The sequence below is a fragment of the Anopheles merus genome, chromosome 3R (genome assembly GCF_017562075.2).
Source record: "Anopheles merus strain MAF chromosome 3R, AmerM5.1, whole genome shotgun sequence".
Classification (NCBI taxonomy): domain Eukaryota; kingdom Metazoa; phylum Arthropoda; class Insecta; order Diptera; family Culicidae; genus Anopheles; species Anopheles merus.
Window position 1 is genome coordinate 18,947,895 of NC_054084.1, and position 18,600 is coordinate 18,966,494.

An 18,600-nucleotide genomic window follows, 5' to 3' on the forward strand; every position below is an offset into this window, starting at 1 on the left:
AACTCCTCCGCGCATTACATGTAATTATTTTACATCGTTTCTGTGGTGTGATTTTCTTCTTAAATTGCAAACCCAACGAGGAGGATGTATGAATCGTTGGTTTTTTTTTTTTGGTCTAGTGTCAACGTTGTGTTTCGATCATTTGCATTACTCATGGACGCAGCAGAATACCCCCGGGGCCCAATGTTAAGTGGTCTGACGGTCTGTTTGTTTGTTGTTGTTGTTGTCTGGCATCTTTCGAAGAGTTTGGACCAGAAATCCCAGACAGTCAGATACAAAGCAGCATACAAAGAAATCCGTCTGTCGCAATTGCAGAGTTGCGTTGCATGAGTGTTAGGCAGCGCTCTGTCAGACAACAAGAATCGTAAGTCCCTCCAAGTCATCGTTTGGATACATTTTTTTTTGGCTCGTGATTGCATGTGTTTTTCCCTTCAAACATTTTTGTAATATATTCCAATTTTTGTTTTATTAAATGTTGATCGCGTGGCTTAATATTTGTATCGATTGGGCCAGGGTTCGAGAAGATGTTTGGTCGGAAGAGCAAATTTTCATTTTCTGTAAAATCTTGGATGTTTTACATTGGGTCACACCAGTTCTGTGAGACAAACAACAGAACAGACAGAGCTCCTACTGAACAAAGTCATCGCTGACAGAGCGCTGCCTGTTTGCCTCAGATGATTAACGTTAGTGCGTCCGCTTCAGATCGGATCTATGGTCACTCCATCGTTTCTTTGTGCTTATCTAGAACGTTCAGCGCTTGTGCTGGCGGGTTTTTTGTCACTCCTACCCAGTTCTTCCCTTTGATAAAGTATAAAACACCCCTGGCCAACGCATTGCTCGCAGCCGTTGCAGTTGTAAGGCAGCAGCAACAAAAAACCCAAAAAAAACCTCACACCCAAGCAAACAGAAAGTGATTTGTTGTTTTTTTTTTATCACACGTTAAACTCTGTTCCCTTTCTATGGTAGTGTGACCGGCTGGATGGAAAAGCCCGCTTATTCACGGCCGCTATCGCCAAGCGGAAGATGATGCTAAATGCATTCACAAACATAACGCGCGCCGCGCAGAGAAAAAGGGAAAATCCCTCGCACATTACCAATCGTCTTTCGATGAAACATCCCCTGACTGATCCGAGCAAAGCAGAGAAAGATCGGAACTTTAAGGGATCCACGAGCTGTGTGCTGCTGTGTGTGTACGCTCGAAACTATCCCAAATAAAGCGGGAAACGGAAAATTATCAACAAGTTTTGCTGCTCATATCCTTTGCCCTTCACATGTGTTCCAACAAGTTTATGCTTCCCCCCTTGAGATCGTTCACCATCATCGCCGCCATACGAAACATATTAAGTGAAGGAAGGCACTAGCGCAAGAAAAAGGGAAAGAATGCGCTCGTCGGTGGGGGGAAAAAGGCGGTAATGTGAGCGCGACATTACCCGCTCGACGGTTGTTGGCACGCGCGCGCTCGCTCGCCCTTTACCAAAAGCGCGCGCGACACGCACATAACAACACCACGATGCGTTTTAAAAATAAATCTTTTCCAACACTATTTTTAGGTCGTCGATGACGACGGGCCCCTTTTTCTTCCTTTTTTTCATCGCCCAAAGGCTAAGGGGGGAGCGCAGGACTTAAATCAAGTTTTCGAGCGGAAAACCATTTTTCCTTCCCTTGTGCTTCGGTTTGTGCTGGGGGAAAGCAGCAAAGGATGCACCACTGTTATGCGTTCCTACTTCCGGTGTTTAGTTTTTCTGGAAGGATTTGTGAGCTCTACCCAACGAACGGAAAGGAAAACATATACAATCCTAAGACAGGGAGAGACCGGCTGAGGGTGCTACTGTCAGAGGGCCCGTGCGTCGTGCACAGAAGCGATTGCCTGTGCGTGAGTGTACGTAATGTGTCTTTAATGAATCTTTTGAGCAGCGGAGCGACGATGGGCCGACGACGGCAGCGTCGTACGTGAAAACGTCGTGAAAAAGGTAAATGACACCGCGTTCAGCAAACCGTCTGAGACATACAAACGTCTTGCGTGTTCGGTTCTCGTGCGCGCCGTGTCTTCCGTGTTCCTTTTTCCCCTCCCTGAGGGGAGACAGAACATTCTCGTCCGTGTGAGTGTGCGTACGCTTGATGGTGGTTTTGATACGATATGGGGTGTGAAAAAGAGCAATCTTTTCCCTTTGGATTTAGGGTATATGTGTGGGATATCGTTGGCAGGGGAGCATGTTCATGTTTGGGGGTGTTTTTTCTTCTACTCAATAGGATGCTTTGAGCGTTTAAACATCACACATGGATTATGTTTTTCATTTGTGTGATGTCATTTTCCGCCTCGAAAAATATCATGCTGGTGCGACGTTTGAGGATACAATAATCAAGGGCATTTTGGGAGACGATGTGCAATTGGTCCGAAATTCTTGAAGTAAACAAAAATATTTTAATTATTATTTTAACGGCAAGTCTATTTATTGTTATGAGACAACACTTTTAAAGCTTTAAATCCTATGCTTTGATGCTTAATGCTATTGAAGATCACGTTTTAGCGCTTGCATAACGTTTAGTCTTTCGATGCGGTGTTAATACACTGAGGACTTCCCATGTTTGGGTTTGTTTACTTCCTTGGACCAAAAATTAGCATTTTGGCAGCTGTTTCTTTAACATTAGTTGGTCATAGTTGCATCTGTTTGATAGCAAATTACTATGGAACATAAGCTATATTGTCGTCTCTCTCATAGATGTCCCTGTCATGCTATTCATATATAGATTCTAAGACCAATATTTGAGCATTTTTTATGTTCGATGAAATGTTGTGTCACTACGTACCAATGAAATGTTGGGTCGAAAGGTTATCCACCTTTAGCCAGCTTTATATTTTCAGGATTTATCATAGTTTGACTATAGATTTATGCACTTTGAACCGATAGATTCTTTGATCAAACGGAATCAGACAATACATTGATAAATGTTAAGAGAAAACGGCAAATATAGAGCAATTCATTAGTCGGTTATGTCTGATTTGAATATTTGTTCAAACAACAATTTAAACAACTGAACACCTAGATAGTTTCTTAGTCTCACTCTTTTCCAACAATCTTAGTGATAATCTGTTAGTTTTGCTTGTATAAAGTTTGATTTCATACTAAAAATCAAAACTGTTAAAGATCCTTAAATATAAAATAATTTGAAGAAGTCATCAATTGAAAACTGGCGAAGGAGTCTGAAAAAAGCGATCAAAGCCTCTACAAACAAGGTGTTCAAAAAGCCTGCAATATTTAGTTGACATTAATAACTTAATAGCTGCATTTATGTCAATTTGGGATGTATAATTTTGTGAGATGAAACAAACTGATTTAATGAATTTGGTAAGAAAAAATAGTTTGCTACACAATATGTTAAGCAGGGACTTGTAGATGAACAATTTAAACTGAATAAACGTATTCAAGAACAAGAAATAATTGCTTTAGGTGCGACGGATCCCTTTTACCTCCTTTATTTTGGATAATGACATCTTTGTAAACTGTGCAACTGGATACAAAAAAAAATCTCAAAACATATTTGTTTACAGTGTTTAATCCTTTTAAAACAAATCGCATATACATTAATATACGATCTATCCTTTCAGTCGCTGGCCGCCGCTTTATGGCATACCTTCGACGGTTTTATGATACGGCAGTTTCCGTATGCCGCATGCCAAAACAACGTGTGTCTGTATGGCCGCGCTGGTGTGGCTGGTTGATTATTTTATGTGCATCGACTAAAATATCGTTGCACCACCACGTCAAATATTCATGTGTATGCGGTGCTGTGCTCTGTGTACGTCGTCCTGCACCAAAAAAACAAGGGGGAGAGAAACAAAATGAAGCAAACATCAACATAAACGAGAGCATTAGAACCCGTGGTGTGTTAGGTAGGAAAGAGACAAACCACACACTCACACACACACACACACACTCACACATACATAAACATATGCACACAGAAATCCCACTAAACGTCAACATATCCAAAGTCGAAGCTTTTTATCCGTTCCGCTTTAGAGAACGGCTAAGCATCTGCAGTATTGATTTTTGATTTTTATTTTAAAACTTCCCAAGGCGGTCTGTGCCTGTGTGTCTGTGTATGATCAACGCTCACGGTCATTGTTGGATGAGGGAAGGTTGTGGAAAATTCAGACCGTTTCGACAGGTAGCAAAACTATGTGGCAATGTGGCTGTTTTTAGAGACTGCTGGACTTAGGATATGTTTTTGGGGCCAATGTCGAACTATTTCTGTTTCACAGAACAGGGCGAACAAAAGGTGTTGTTCCTGATGGCGGATTGTCGTGGGAGAGCACGGCAGTCTGATTTGGTGTTGAGAAATTAAAGATAGCAAAACACCATTTTCAGGTCATGTTTTAAAGTGTTCCGAAACAAGTTGCCAGTAGCACAAAGAAGAAGAAGAAAAAAAACATGTTAATTAGCCTCGTTTTGACACAATAAAGCCTCTCCCATCAGTCGCGCTGTTGGGGTACACGATTAGCAATCACTTGCAATAAAAATCCCCATCGAAGAAGCATTATCACATTAAAGCAGCGCGCTTTAGCAATAAACCGTGGCGATCAAATTTTGATGTTTTTGTGTAATGCTTACTAACACGCAATCATTACGAAGACGATATGGTGGATTTCCCCCTTTCGCAAACTGTACTCCGCAACTGGTAGACCTAATCACAATTAAAGAGAAGATAGTGTGTGTGTGTGTGTGTGTGTGTGTGTGTGTGTGTGTGTGGGTCTGTAACAAACTTTCAACTAACTTTCAATCGATGATACATCATAATGCGACGGAGCATTTGTGGCGTTATGATTTACTAAGCGCACTCAGTTGGAACACAATTTTACGCAACCGACCGATCGTCGAGTCGCTGTGCGATAGCGTAATGAAAAGTAACAAGCTTTTACAACTTGTTAGAGCACATTGCACATAGCATTCCCGTCAGCGAGTTGCGCCTGTCTGTTACAGCAATAGCAGGGCCCTTAAGTAGCAAATTAACTCTGAGGCTAGTTGCCATCACTTTTTATAACTTTGATTCGTGTAAGAACGGTTTTGGCGGCGCTCCAAAGGTTCAAATAATTAGCTTCACACAGTATTGGGTGATGGCAAAAGTGTCAATATTCCTGCAAAGGGCCTTTTCGAATGTCATGCCGCAATAGTGATCAAACAAGTTTACTGATATGCTTCACAATTATATTTAAAAACTGAAGCGACTCTGGCTTTGATAGTTAAACGAAGGGTTAAAACTTTACGGTGGTGGAATTTAAATTACTTTCACATTCTCACATGCTCTGCGGAAACATTCCTGCTGCTCTCGCGTGTCTGAGATAAGCATACAGCACTCCACCGTGCAATGATTGGAAGAGGTTTTGAGGCGAAAACTTTTCCAATTATCGCTTCAGCGCGAATGTGATCGGTCAATGTGCGCTCGGTTCGATGATGCTGGCTGCTGCCGGTTGTTGTACTGCTCGTTTGACATTTGTGAAATGGAGCCCGGTTCGGGATGCAAAGTTCGTCTATTGAGCTGTCATGCAGTGGCGCAGTACTGGGCGCTCTCATTACCCGTCATCGAAACCCCACACCCCGAGGGAACTGAGAGAATAGGACATGGCACATCTGTTCAAGCAAACAACAATACACACACGGCAGTGAGCGGCATAATAAGCGCGCGCCCGCGCGCACGTGGGCAGTGTTGACACGCGAACGCGGTCGTACGGTTTTGTTTGCGTTAACTTTTGCGTGCTAATTAAACGGTTACATTGAGCCGGGCCCGGCGCAATTTCCCGGTGTGCTGTGCTGTGGAACACCACGGGGTGAATGAAAATCTAGGAAATCAAACATCGTTTGTAAATCTAGCGATGTGATTCTTTGTTTTTATTACTATTTTTAGCGCATTGTTATTCGTCATATTACTTTTTTTCAAAACAGGAGAAAAACAAATTTGTTTAAGGAAATGTTGACACAGCTGGTCACCCGGAACAAGGCTAAGCAGGCCTGCACCTTTGATAAGGGAAGATACATGGTGGCAAACAACACGTCGAGTTAATCCGGGAGTCAAGTCGAATGTAGGGAAGAATAGGAATGTTAACAACTGTTGCTGTCTTTCTTGAATGCTTGGGAAAGTAAATGTGAATTCTGAAATGGCATGGAAAGTGGCTAGGTGAATTCTGAAATGGCTTTTATGTAAAGTACGAGCTCAAGGTTGTTATATGTATTTTTTAATGTATCAATGTGTGTCAAAACTGTTTTCGTCTTTGGGTATAACCTGCTTATTTTTGGAGCAAACGCTCATGAAAATAATATTTACACACCTGAACTACTTCTTGTGCATGCTTTGAGAGTTTTTGTTTTCTCTATTTAAAGTGTGTCAGTCTTAAAATCGTAATCATTATTCAAAGAATAGGAAAACCAATACATATATGGGCATTTTTTTTTATAATATATAGAAGAATTAAATTAATATAATTTAGATCTCTCTTGCTAAAGTCTTGGCGCGTATGATTTTACGCTGTCCTGGACGTCATACTATGACGAGGTCATGTTACAAACAAGTTTAGCAGTCATTTATAGGGCTTTCATTACGCCAAGAATGAGTGAAAAGAACTAAAAATAAAGGTCAAACTTCAACAAATTGTTTGCTCAACTGTCACGTTGTATTTTGAGCAGTTTTTTTTCAAGTCACTTTTCATTGAAGTCATTCAAGTTCAATTGTATGATGATTTGTACAGTAGCTTCTTTCATAAGCAAATAAAATATTCTACTAAGTGATTCCTTGCTTCAGGTTCAGAGAAAAGTTAGCTAATGATTATCAAACACCTTGCGCACCGCAAAACAAACACCGTACCACGACTGGCCCCAGATTGTGATCTTAATCACTTGGTGCAATCAGCATCACCTTTCACCAAAAATTAGCAACCACATGCCACCCCCATTAGGTCACACCAACAAGTGATTCACGTGCTTTTTTTTTCGGTTCACCTTTCGCTACCGCTTCCCGCGCCATATAATGAAAAAAGCGTGCGAAACGAGTGCAAAAAAAGGAAACATCTTTGAAGGTAAACGATACCATCGGCTCTCTTGTTATCAAGAAGCAGCAGAATTGCTCCTTTCCTTCTCTCCCATTTACATTGAGGTGTTGCGCGAGTGTTGCGATCCAAAAATAAAGCCCGACAAAAAGAAGCCCCCGCAAAAATGGTTGCGCCTGTAATGTTATGCAAGCGGAGTAATTAAAAGTCTCCTCCTTCCTCCTGTTGTGGATGTGCGAAAATTGTTGCATACTTTTTAGGCATTGTTTCTGTTCCTGAGTATGGCGAAGGATACACACAATGTGAGGTGTTTGTTTAAAAAAATAATTTTAACGGTTCAATAGCAACAGTTTGGCCGAAAAACACCAGCAAAAAACAATGCCAAAATACCGAAGGAAGCCCCTGTTTCGATATTTGGGAATGATCAAATTATGGAAATCAGCCCATTTTGTTTTTACGAAGAATGCAAAAGGAGTCGTTAAACGCATGAAAAGGGCAAAATTAAAAATCAAAAATTCTCCTCGGAATTAAAAAAAAACGCAATGGCAAAAGCAACCCTTTGGGAGGCGTTCGTGGTGTGGTGATGCCCGTGCCAGATGGAGCTGGGTGACACCGGGTTGGGAAAAACTTTTCCCTGGTGCGTTTTCCGAGCCAAAAAAAGGAACCGCCACACACAAAATCCCAACCCAGAAGGGAAAGTTTTGTTCTTCCTGGTTTTTCTTCTCTTCGTGCCGCGCTGTGGACACACGGGAACTTCCCCCGTTTGTTTTGTGGGTAGAATCGATACACACACACACACAGACGACGGCTCGGGTAAAACTGTTTGGCAGCTAATATCGCGTTACGGGGAACACCCTGCTGGGAGAATACCATAACACACGCACACACAAACACACATATACGCCATCGGTGATCGTGGTCGGCCCTAAAAACCCACAGGAAAAAACCATCAACACTGCTTCCGCCTGCCTGTCAGCGGTCGGAATGGTGGCGCCCACCCATCATCCAGTTTACCTCCTCGGCCCAAGGACTTCTGCGTTACCCCGTTTGGTCGGGAAGACGTTCCGTCTCGCTTCCTTCCCTTCCCTGGGGTTCAAGGGCTCGAAGGTCAATGTCCTCTCGCAGTGTTGTTGGGTGGGCGTGTGCAGCAGGGTAGAGATGATTGCTCGTAGAAACTACTGCCCCAGGTTGATGTTTGTTTGTGTATCATGTCTTGCATGCCGCTTTGGCCGGGCTTTGTTTCATTAGTCAGTTCCGGGTTTTTGAGCGCAGATTTTCCGATCTGACACATGCACACCCACCCACACATACGCCCGTACACAAACATACAGTCGCACCATATAGCACATTACAAGGGATGCATGGGAACGGTTTTTGGGGAAATTGTTGGACTTTCAGGCCACTAAAAGAGTTTCGTTTTCCCGGTGGGTTTTTTTTTTCTTCGCCTTTGTTGTCTCGGTATTATCCGTGGTAATGTTGTTAAGTAATGCGCTTTGATACAGTTTCGTTATTAGTTGCCTATTGAACTTGAAGTTGTCTTCAGATCAAATTGCATTTTAAAGATTATTAAAAGAGTCTTTACGCACGATCGTTAGGCCCGTTGCTACGGTAAGTTCATCGTTGATTGACTTCTCATTCAATTGTATTATCAAGAGGATTTTATTCTTGAAATTGAAATAATTATATTTTTATGCGGGAGAGATCTCTTTGAGGTTCCTTTCCTCGAGACAACATTAGATATAACATAGAATATAATGTGGATCAGAATATAAAAAAAATTCTTTAAGTAAGGGAAAGGCAAATATTTGGTCCTATTTTAAAAGCACTGTATCACTTTTAATGCCTTCTGGTGTCAATACTTGAAAATAATTGTACACGTCTTGATTCTTGTTGCGTTAAAATCTGTTGTTTACGTCCAATGTCAACGCAATTGCAGATTACAGAAGCAAATGTGTTTATTTGTTTTCAGTTTTTGTATCATACATCATTTGCATCTCAAGGACATCGTTTAAATTTAAAGTTCTTCTTTTCAAGTGAAAGTTTAAAGGATTACGACCATTTTTGGATGGTCTTGTATTCATCCGAACAGAGTCGAAGAATTTGATTAGGTGTTTGTTTAAAAACGGAGCTTTATAATCACTATTTATTTGAGGTGATCAGCATAATACATTAAAACTGATCCAAATTAAACGTAGTATTGAAAAAAAGCACAGCAAGAACAACAAAAAATCAACCATTGAACAAACAAATTTAACGCAATTGAAGATGACGGCTATACGGACGAGAAACAGCGACGATTTAAGACCGATGCTAAATAATAATCACCCAATATCTAATTATGTTTTTTTTCTTCCTTTTTTACTGCTTTCGTGAATATATATTCACCATCAATGAGATTTATAAAATTGCTTCAATCATTTTTCGATTTAATTATTTTTATAATCTATTTCTCAATTAGCCCTCTTTAATTAACATCCACCCACAGGATCAAATCGAGCGAATTTATTACATATCGCTCTTCCGTCCCAACGGCCAATTGGAACCGTTACCGAAATTGATGATATGCCCTGTCGTCGTTCAGTGATTACCAATGATGCCTTAACTGACCATAAATAGTCAGCAGATGCTGCTGCCGCTGAGGCCGCTTCGCACGAGTGGCACAACCATACACAATCTCAACAGCCCCTCTCCCTCACGCTCTCCACTCGCTTTTACCGATGGAGCTTTACCAAATTGCCATTAATTCTTGCCACTTCGCGTTTGAAGAGGAGGGAAGAAAAAAAGCTACAAACCTATCGCCGGGGTGCCCACCCATTAAGCATGTTTGTGCGCGCTCCTCCCAAAACGCAGACGTGCGCCATGTGCAACACGCACGAAAAACACGTGGAGAAAGAGGCAGGGGTGGTGCGGGAAAACACAGTCGAGTTGTTTGCTGCTCAAGTCTGTCACGTTTCGTCTGTCTGTCTGGTCTACCGACGCTCTCCCGATGCTGCTGCTGCTGATTTTGCCAGTGCCGATAGCGTACCAGTGACGATGAAAATAGAAGTGACTGCGTGCGTGTGCAACAAGGAGACGCATCATCCGAACGAACAGTAAGCAGAGGGGTGTGTGCTAGCACCGGTGGATCGTTTTAGCACTTGACTGATCTTATGCAGAAGCGTACTAATTTTAACCGAACGATGCTCGCAACTCCCCCTTGCACGCCGCTTTAATGGTGAGGGGAAGAGTGCGATCATTGGAGAAGAAAATAGAACCGACTCCCGAAAGCGAATAGGCAGACACTCGGATTCGAAGGGATGGTATAGGCAGCGGCGGCAGTAGGATCACGAATTTGTCATCCAAGCGGCAACAGATGGCGCTAGAAGGGGAGTGTAATTCGAGCAAAAATATGTTCAATATCCAAAACGAACGCCGTCGAACGTGATCGTGTGGCAGAACGCATTTAGGTTTTTAATGTTTTGTCGTGGAGAAACCAGACACGAAACGTTTGCAGCGATAATAGCGTATAGCGAACTTTACGCACTTACGCAACATGAAAATATTGACCTTTGGGCGATCAGATAGATGAGATTAGCACAGTTAAGTCCTTGGATGAAAATATGACATGTTGTGGGTATTCTAAGTGGAATTGAACCAACAGGAACATTACTTGCTTATCAGTTTCATGTACAAAAAAGTACCGGGAAATTTTCCATTGCCATGCACTGGAATTGAGGCATAAAAGATGTCCGCTAAACGCTTTAACTTTCATTAGTTTTATATAATTTTACCTCTCAATATTTTAAATTTCATTCCAAAGATAAAATTTCATTGTAAAACAATAAATTACATTAAATCATGTCAAAATAATTCGAAGGATTTGTTGGAAATGTCCGACGAAAGAGAGATTTCGAGCAGCGTCGAACGCAAGCCGCATACAACAAGGGAGAAATTTGCATTCAAGTGATACCAATTGGAATGATCGAATCGAACTGCTCGAATTTGGGACGATGTTTCACTTTTCTACAGGAATGCTTTGAAATTGGTTTATTTGTTTTCAATAAAACGATCATATTTAACCCATGGTGTTTGACGTATTTCATCGCTGGCTTAGTCTAGTAGCGCTTTAGTTTCTGTTCGATGACGCTGCGATTTTAAAGGAGATAATTTCAAACTTCCGCATTTTAGAGACGTTGTTAATTACATGAATATTGTTCTGTTATTTGTCGATCGTAGTGTCAGTATTATAGGACCGATGTTTTTTTTAACATCACCAAATTGTATGCCAACTAAATAAAAACGTTGCAGGCACGAGGCACATTTAAATACGGAACCACTTGAATGCAAAGGGTTAAGATAGAGCACATTAAAAATATTAAATATTCGCAAAACTAAAATTATCCTTTTAAGCCGCTTTTTAAGTTATTAATACGATATAATCTCCACTTTCAGGTCTCATGCAAAATAATCATTCCAACCATAAATAGCTCCATTAATTACACTAATTGCATTGGTCTTGCGTTTCCTCGTTGAATAAATAAATTAAACCGTTTTACATATTTTCCACCGGCGATTACGTATCGTTGCCTGAGAACCGCTCCGTTACCCCACTTCCTCTAGAGTGATGATTTGGCCGATGTGATGAAACGCCAACAAAAACCTCCCACGCAACACAATCACCTTACCTTGTTCATGCCAGATCCAGTCGGGACCGCGGGCGACTCGAATGCCCGGTGCTAGCATGGCTGGTGACGCCGTATTATCAGACCGGGGCGGCAGGACACCACTCCAGCGTACGACCCCAGAACCCTGGCGTCCTCCTCCGGCACCCTGTCACTAGCAGAGGACGCGTAGAGCAGTCTACAACTACGCACTCTCCTCCTTGGTTGTTGGGGCGTTCTTCAGCTACGAATTGAACCACGGATTTGGAGTGGAACAACACACACACTCTCTGTTTGCTGCACTACGCCGGATACATCTGTCCGCCAAAGGAAAGGATGTTTGCTGCACGGGTTAAAAACCCACCAGAGTGAGCGCCAACACTAAAATTGGAAGAGAGAAAAAGAGAGAAAGAGAGAGAGAGAGACCGTTAAAACTCATCGTAGCGGAAAATGAAGTGTAATTGAAAAATTATGAGTAATTAAAGTCGGGGTAAATTCGGCACATCTGCCTTGCCCATCTATTCACACGAGTCAGTAGTGGTAGTAGTGGTAGTAGTCGTAGTGCTAGCATTGCTGGTATTACACCCCACACTCGGCGATCGAAAACAACGAGCTGTCCGAGCGAATCAAATTAACTCGCATTTAATGGGTCAACAAGATGTGGAAGCTGGCGACAAGGCGACCACCAATGTACGCACTGCTGGGCCCCCGGCTGGCCGGTATCTGCCCCCTCCCTAGACCCTCCATTCAACATGGCGAGAGTGTCTCCTTTCGAACCGAGACTACCCGCCCGCAGGAAGAAGACACGTTCATGTCCACTGCATTTTGGGGTTTGGGGTGCTGTTGTTTAGTACGTGAGGAGTTCCCAGCATCGTAGCTAGAGTAGAGAGCTCGAGCGGTCGTTGGTTAGTGTCCGAGAGCTAGCATAAAACTTTATTCGCATTCTCTTTCTTTTTTCTTCCCCTGTATCACTGCCGTTCATGTCCCGGTTGGTCAACGCCATCCAGGAAAGTGTACAAAGAGATTGGGGGGAGGGTTATGGGCGGCTATGTGCAAATATTCAGCCATCGGTCCGTCGCCTCTAAATCCAGGGCGATAGGATTCCGCATCGACTGGCTGACGGGTGCCTTGCATACAAGCAAGCGAACACGAACGGAATGCGCTCCCGGTCGCTGCAACAGGGTGATTCGGAAGGATACGATCGGAGTCGTGGATATTTGGAGGATAACAAATTCAACTAATAAATAATTAAGACAGTATTAAGCCTTTGGTGTGCAGGTGCATTCAGTGAAATATTGAATGATGTGATTGAGCAGTACTTTCAACAATGAATCAAAGCGTTGTAGATTATTCTCCATTTTTACACCTTATTATGAACTCGTTGCGCCTTAAACTGCTAGGCTTCATCTATCAATTACGTAACGTGCCCCCATCCAAAATTAAGTAACAAGTCGTATCGTTTGATGACCTCCCCCCTTTATCAGGGTTACGTAATTGATTGATGAAGCCTTCCGAATATAACAAGAGATTGTCGCTGAAAAGCGCTTTTAGTACGGACCAAAAAGAAACGTATCTCATATTTCTGTGTAAGTCGAATTTCACTGTGTTAAGACAAATGTTGCTAATGTTGATTTGAGGCGATAGATTTTATCCACTGAATTGGTTATTTGAAATTATTCTGATAGAAGATTGCAGTTTGGAACCTTTTCGATTGATTTTTGTTTTTTGATAATATGGCTTGTGTTTTGCATTTGACAATTGATGTGTCAAATCAGAAAAAAATTCTTTAAAAAAATGCAAATACTGCATGTCTAAGAAAACATCTCCGCATATTTCCGAAACCGCATATATAAGAGGTACTGTGCATTTCAGCTACTACCTGTACACGACTTTGCAAAACTATAAATTTCTAAATTTGTTAAAAATAAATTTCCTTAAAATTGAATAGTACAGCATAGAAAAGAATGGATTATGCTTAATATTTGTTTTATTTAACTACGTCAAAATAATTCAAGCTAATTTTGCAAAACGCTTTATAATCTCTGTTCCTAGACTCTACAATTACGACAAACATTAATGTATTGGTGTCCGATTGGCCGGAGGAGGAATTAGGTAGAGTTTTGAATTCTTCTCGTGGCCCCAACCGTGTAGAAAACAAGCACAACTCGCATAGTCGGTTGTTTTTTATTACATAATTAAATACAACGTATAGAGCTGAAAAGAAGCATTTGCGCATGATTTGTAAGTTCTAGGAACAGATAATAGTATTTTTGATTATGTCTACTTTACCGCGCGACACTACAATGCTGATGACGGCATTCAAGCGATGGGCTGCGATCGCCACATCCATAAAGACGCTTTTATTATATTGAAAAAAAAATGAACAGCAACGTCTGCGATACCAATGACATCGAACAATATAGAATACTCCTCCCAATTCCGTAATGCAATTTCCCTTGATTTAACCAAACCCTTAAAACACAACTCAACCACCCTGTGACGACGGGGCTTATGATTCTTCATACTCTCATTGACATATTTAACAGTATGTAGATGAATTCTTGTACCGTCGCCAACAGACGAACACTCCTGGTTGCCGGTCGTCTACTACTAATCCTTTGCCTGTTCCCTTCCCTTACATAGTGAAGCATAAGGTACCACAGCTACCATCACTACCGCGCAAAAACATAACACACTCCCGGCTGTAGTGCTGCTGCTGCAACATGCCGTTTTGTTCTCGACCGCTGTGCGCTGCCGATGACTAATGTGTGTGCTATTTTTCGATGACAGCAGCCGGTTCATCATAGGTTGATTCTGGAAATGGGGTTAGCAATTGGGGTTTTCCTTCAGTTCGTTCATCCATTCGGTGTCAATATAGTGGGGACAATTTTACCAAGAATTTCGTTAATCCTCAATAAGTTTTAGGAGTTCAAAATTATCATCCTACGTACAGTTTGCAGCGTTGGAGGGGAACGGTATACGCATTTGGCGTTTGTCTGAGCACCCCGCTTGTCGCATACCGCGGCGGCAATATTCGAGAAGTGGTAATGCGGAGATAACGAAATGCGTAAACGTGACACATTGGTTTATGGGGACGACGACAATTCACGAGTTTGAGTTGACTGCCGGCTGCTCTCAGACTCTCGCGTGTTATTTGTTCCGTCAAACCCAATGCGCCAAAATATGTGCCCCGGTCGACGGCGACGAAGACGACAACGCACATTTGACGCACCAAAAAAGAAACCATTATCAAGGACATTTGTTTTTTAAGTGAATCAAGTGCGTTAATGTTGTGAAACAACCGTGTGGAATTGTTTTTTTTTTCAAGTGAAATTGTTGTCTTTCATTATGCTATCGAATGACCATTTTTATCGATATTAGTCAATTTGTTGCGATCAGTTAAAAAAAAAAAACCAGGAGTATTTTATTTACAAAATACAATAAACAACCGCCCCATTTCCGCTTTTTATGGTGCGAGGCGATCGGGTGAACTCTTTACGACACATTCGAGAGCATAACACACAAGACCCTAATAACAGACCACGACCACCCCTTGTTGTTTGGGGCTGTGACCGCAAGCGTACCCCTACTAACTATCGTCCGGAACGAAGCGGGGGACAAGCAACAAGACGGGCCGTGTCGTGTTTTAATAATCACACCAAGTGTACTGCTCGCGCGTACAGTACGAATAATCGTCGTGTTTAATGGACGTACATTCTTCACCCCAAACCCCCCTTACATTCTCCCCCATCCAAACTGTGCTGGGAACTCGGGGGTTGCCTGTAGGACGATCGAGAGTCCATAAGTCCCATGTGGAAAACCATAAACCACCCTCCTCCCCCTAGCGAGACAGTCCGTTCTCCTACAGAGACCGCATCCGGCGTTTCATTTAAACACTCGGGGGATACCCATGAAGGGCATAAATGGGGTAGGGGGTGGTGTTGTAATGAAAAAAAGACGCACAAGAATGACACAAAACCCTAATGACCACCCTTAAGAGATACTGGAGGGGTTGTTGAAGGAGGGACAAAGACAGTACGATGACAAACCCCTGAACCGTTTCCGCAAGCCGGCATTTCCGCCTCTTCTGTGGGTGTCTCATGCCATTTCGTTGACCTCCGCTGGTCGTTCGATTATCGGGGATCACATCATCGACCGTTGGTGACAGCGGCGACGGTCGTAGCGCCATTTTGTTTACTTGTTCCCATTTAATGTAACTGATTAAAGTCGGTAACGCTCACTACGGGGTGGCAGTTGTTTGTTGTGACACTGGGCTGGTTTGTGGCTAGATAAGTGGCTAATAATTTTGGTGATCAACTAGCAAGGGGGGACCTCTGTCCATGACATAAGCTTTCACCATGCATCCATCCATCAAACACAAGAAGCGTGCGCTAAAAGAGCAGTTGAATTTTTAATCATGACGCATCATAATCGCACACAGCACACGGTTCTTATTTCCGCTGCATAAGGCACTGAGACATTACCGAAACCTATGCTCTGCTGTGCTTTGCGTTCCGGTTATGGTCACTGCGTTAATGCCAACGGTACATTCTGTGCTTCCTTCCCCACCAGCACCACCACCCACTCACACATACACACACACACGATTGCGTTTAATCGCGTTGCGCATTTCCGGTACAGCACACACCGGTGGAGGCGTGCATCTTAATTTACTGTTCGACCAGTGCGTGACAATAGTGCGAGCCGGTGGTGATGGTGGTGGTGTGTTTGTGGGCAGCTGGCACAAACAGTGAATTAAAAGCGACAGCCAACTGCAACCAACACACAGAGAGGACGGCAGCAGCTTTCGTGTGCTCGTGTAGAAAGCTTCATTAAATTGATTTGGTCTGATTCGTGGTTAAATTATGCGCGATGGCAAGTTCATTTGGAGAACAACGTATTAAATAACATCAAAATTAAACACGCAACAGATGAAACAGTTCTTAACAATCCACACACACGAGCCAATAGTGCTCTGGAAGCCCACAAGTGGCTGACGGTTTGGGCAGTTCTTGGCCGACAACGGTTACTGTGACAAATAAGATGAACGATTAAGGCTATGAATTGAATTAAACCTCAATACTGATTTCATTTTACAGTTCATTTCAACGAAGGCGATATAATTGTATGGAAGACCTGTCTAATATTTAGATCCGTATGACTGTGAGATATTTTTTTTTATAATTTACAAAAGGATCAAATTAAGCGTTAAAAGTTGTTAAATATAAACCATAATTAGGAAACCTTACTAACACATCAAAAAGACAAATGTTTTGAATAATCAAATATTCTAAAAAAAAATGCTATAAAAAAACAAATAGTCATTGTGACTTTTGATACACAAAAGTAATAATTTTAGAATAGCTGATCATTAAAAAAAGCGATAGAAAGACGAAATTAAATTAGGAATATAGTAATAATGAAGTAAATTAGTAATATTCCGACATGTTAGAAATTATATTATTATTATTATTACCATTATTATTTTTATTATTATTATTATTATTATTATTATTATTATTATTATTATTATTTATTATTTATTATTATTATTATTATTCTTATTGTTGTTATTATTATTATTATTATCATTATTATCATTATTATTATCATTATTATTATCATTATTATTATTATTATTATTATTATATTTTTATTAGTATTATAGTTCATTGACTTATCGAGTAAATTGTGCCTGCATTACACATTACAAAACCATTCTTAAAAATAAAAAGACCTGGACCTTAACAAAGCTTAAAAAGACAACATTGAATTACAACATTGACAACATTCGAAAAAAATGAAATAAATAGAAAAATAAATAGCTACATCGAATATGACATCTTCGTCTAAAAAGCTCTTAAATTCCTTAATCGTCATATGAAAATCAATTTCGCAATATAGAGTGGTTCTGGACTCTGGCCGTAAAAAAATGCCTTGCTCTTAAAGTTCTACCTCATATTTCATATGTTTTGTTGTATTCGATCGTTTCATCTTTAAAGTAAATGACAATACAATTATTTATTGCACCATATTGGGAAAATCGTTCCTTGTGGCTTAAGCCATTTGGTAACTTTTTCTGATCGTTTAGGCCGTTAGTAGCACGAGATCTCGAGCAGCTTTGTCCCAAGGCCCGACCCTGTGCAAAGATTTAATCTGCATATTTCACAAGGATGCGCAAGAACAGCAGCTCTGCCGCATGCTAATCGGGTTCATTCTAATTCAGCTCCGCCCTATCTCCCTTCCTCCCAAGAATCGAAACATACGATTGATTAAAGATGTACACTACACACTTTACCATACGATTGCCATTCGCAAAACAATAAAACCATTTAATTCAGTGATTGAATCGGTGATGCTTGTTGTCCCCTGTGGCCCACCGAGAAGCTTCTGAATCACAATCACAATGACATGGCCGCTCCATCGGAGAATGAAGTTGCATGAATGAAGAAGGAGCGCGCTGCATTTTTTTAGCAATCGTTCAAAACATGAATGTAAATATTTTGCACGCTTGAGGGATTTGTTTATGTATGTCTTTTTTTTTTTTGCTTCCTCCGCCAAACCAAACTCAGTCCAAAGTGTGTTCTGTCGTTGAAATTTCACGGGTGCGACTACAATACGCCCGTCGCGGAACGGTCTCGCACCAGTACCGTGACAGATAAACGGCAACGCGGTGCAAACACAGGCGACACTACTGCAGTGTCATTGCGGCTATTCGATCGCACTTGTGAGAAAGATACTCGAACCGGCCGGAGGAGAGTACAAACGAACGCAAACAACAACAACAACAAAAACCATCGACCGTACAGCAACGTGACGAAACCGCTCCAAACCGGCCTTGGAAACGTACCCGGCTGGCGAGTGCAAAATAGAAAGAAAACAGACGCAAACACACACCCAACCGAACCCAACCCGCGGTCG

The 18,600-nt window shown here is 41.7% G+C and overlaps 1 protein-coding gene across 2 annotated transcripts in view; it reads right to left on the reverse strand.

Moving 5' to 3' along the window:
• LOC121596528 (E3 ubiquitin-protein ligase MIB2) overlaps positions 1-18,600 on the reverse strand; it is a 58,603-nt gene that overhangs the window by 13,067 nt on the left and 26,936 nt on the right. For both annotated transcript variants that reach the window (XM_041921566.1, XM_041921565.1), the window contains exon 3: positions 11,704-12,060. In XM_041921566.1, coding sequence (XP_041777500.1) covers positions 11,704-11,761 — 58 coding nt within the window. In that variant the 5' untranslated portion in view covers positions 11,762-12,060. The remainder of the gene's footprint in view (positions 1-11,703; positions 12,061-18,600) is intronic.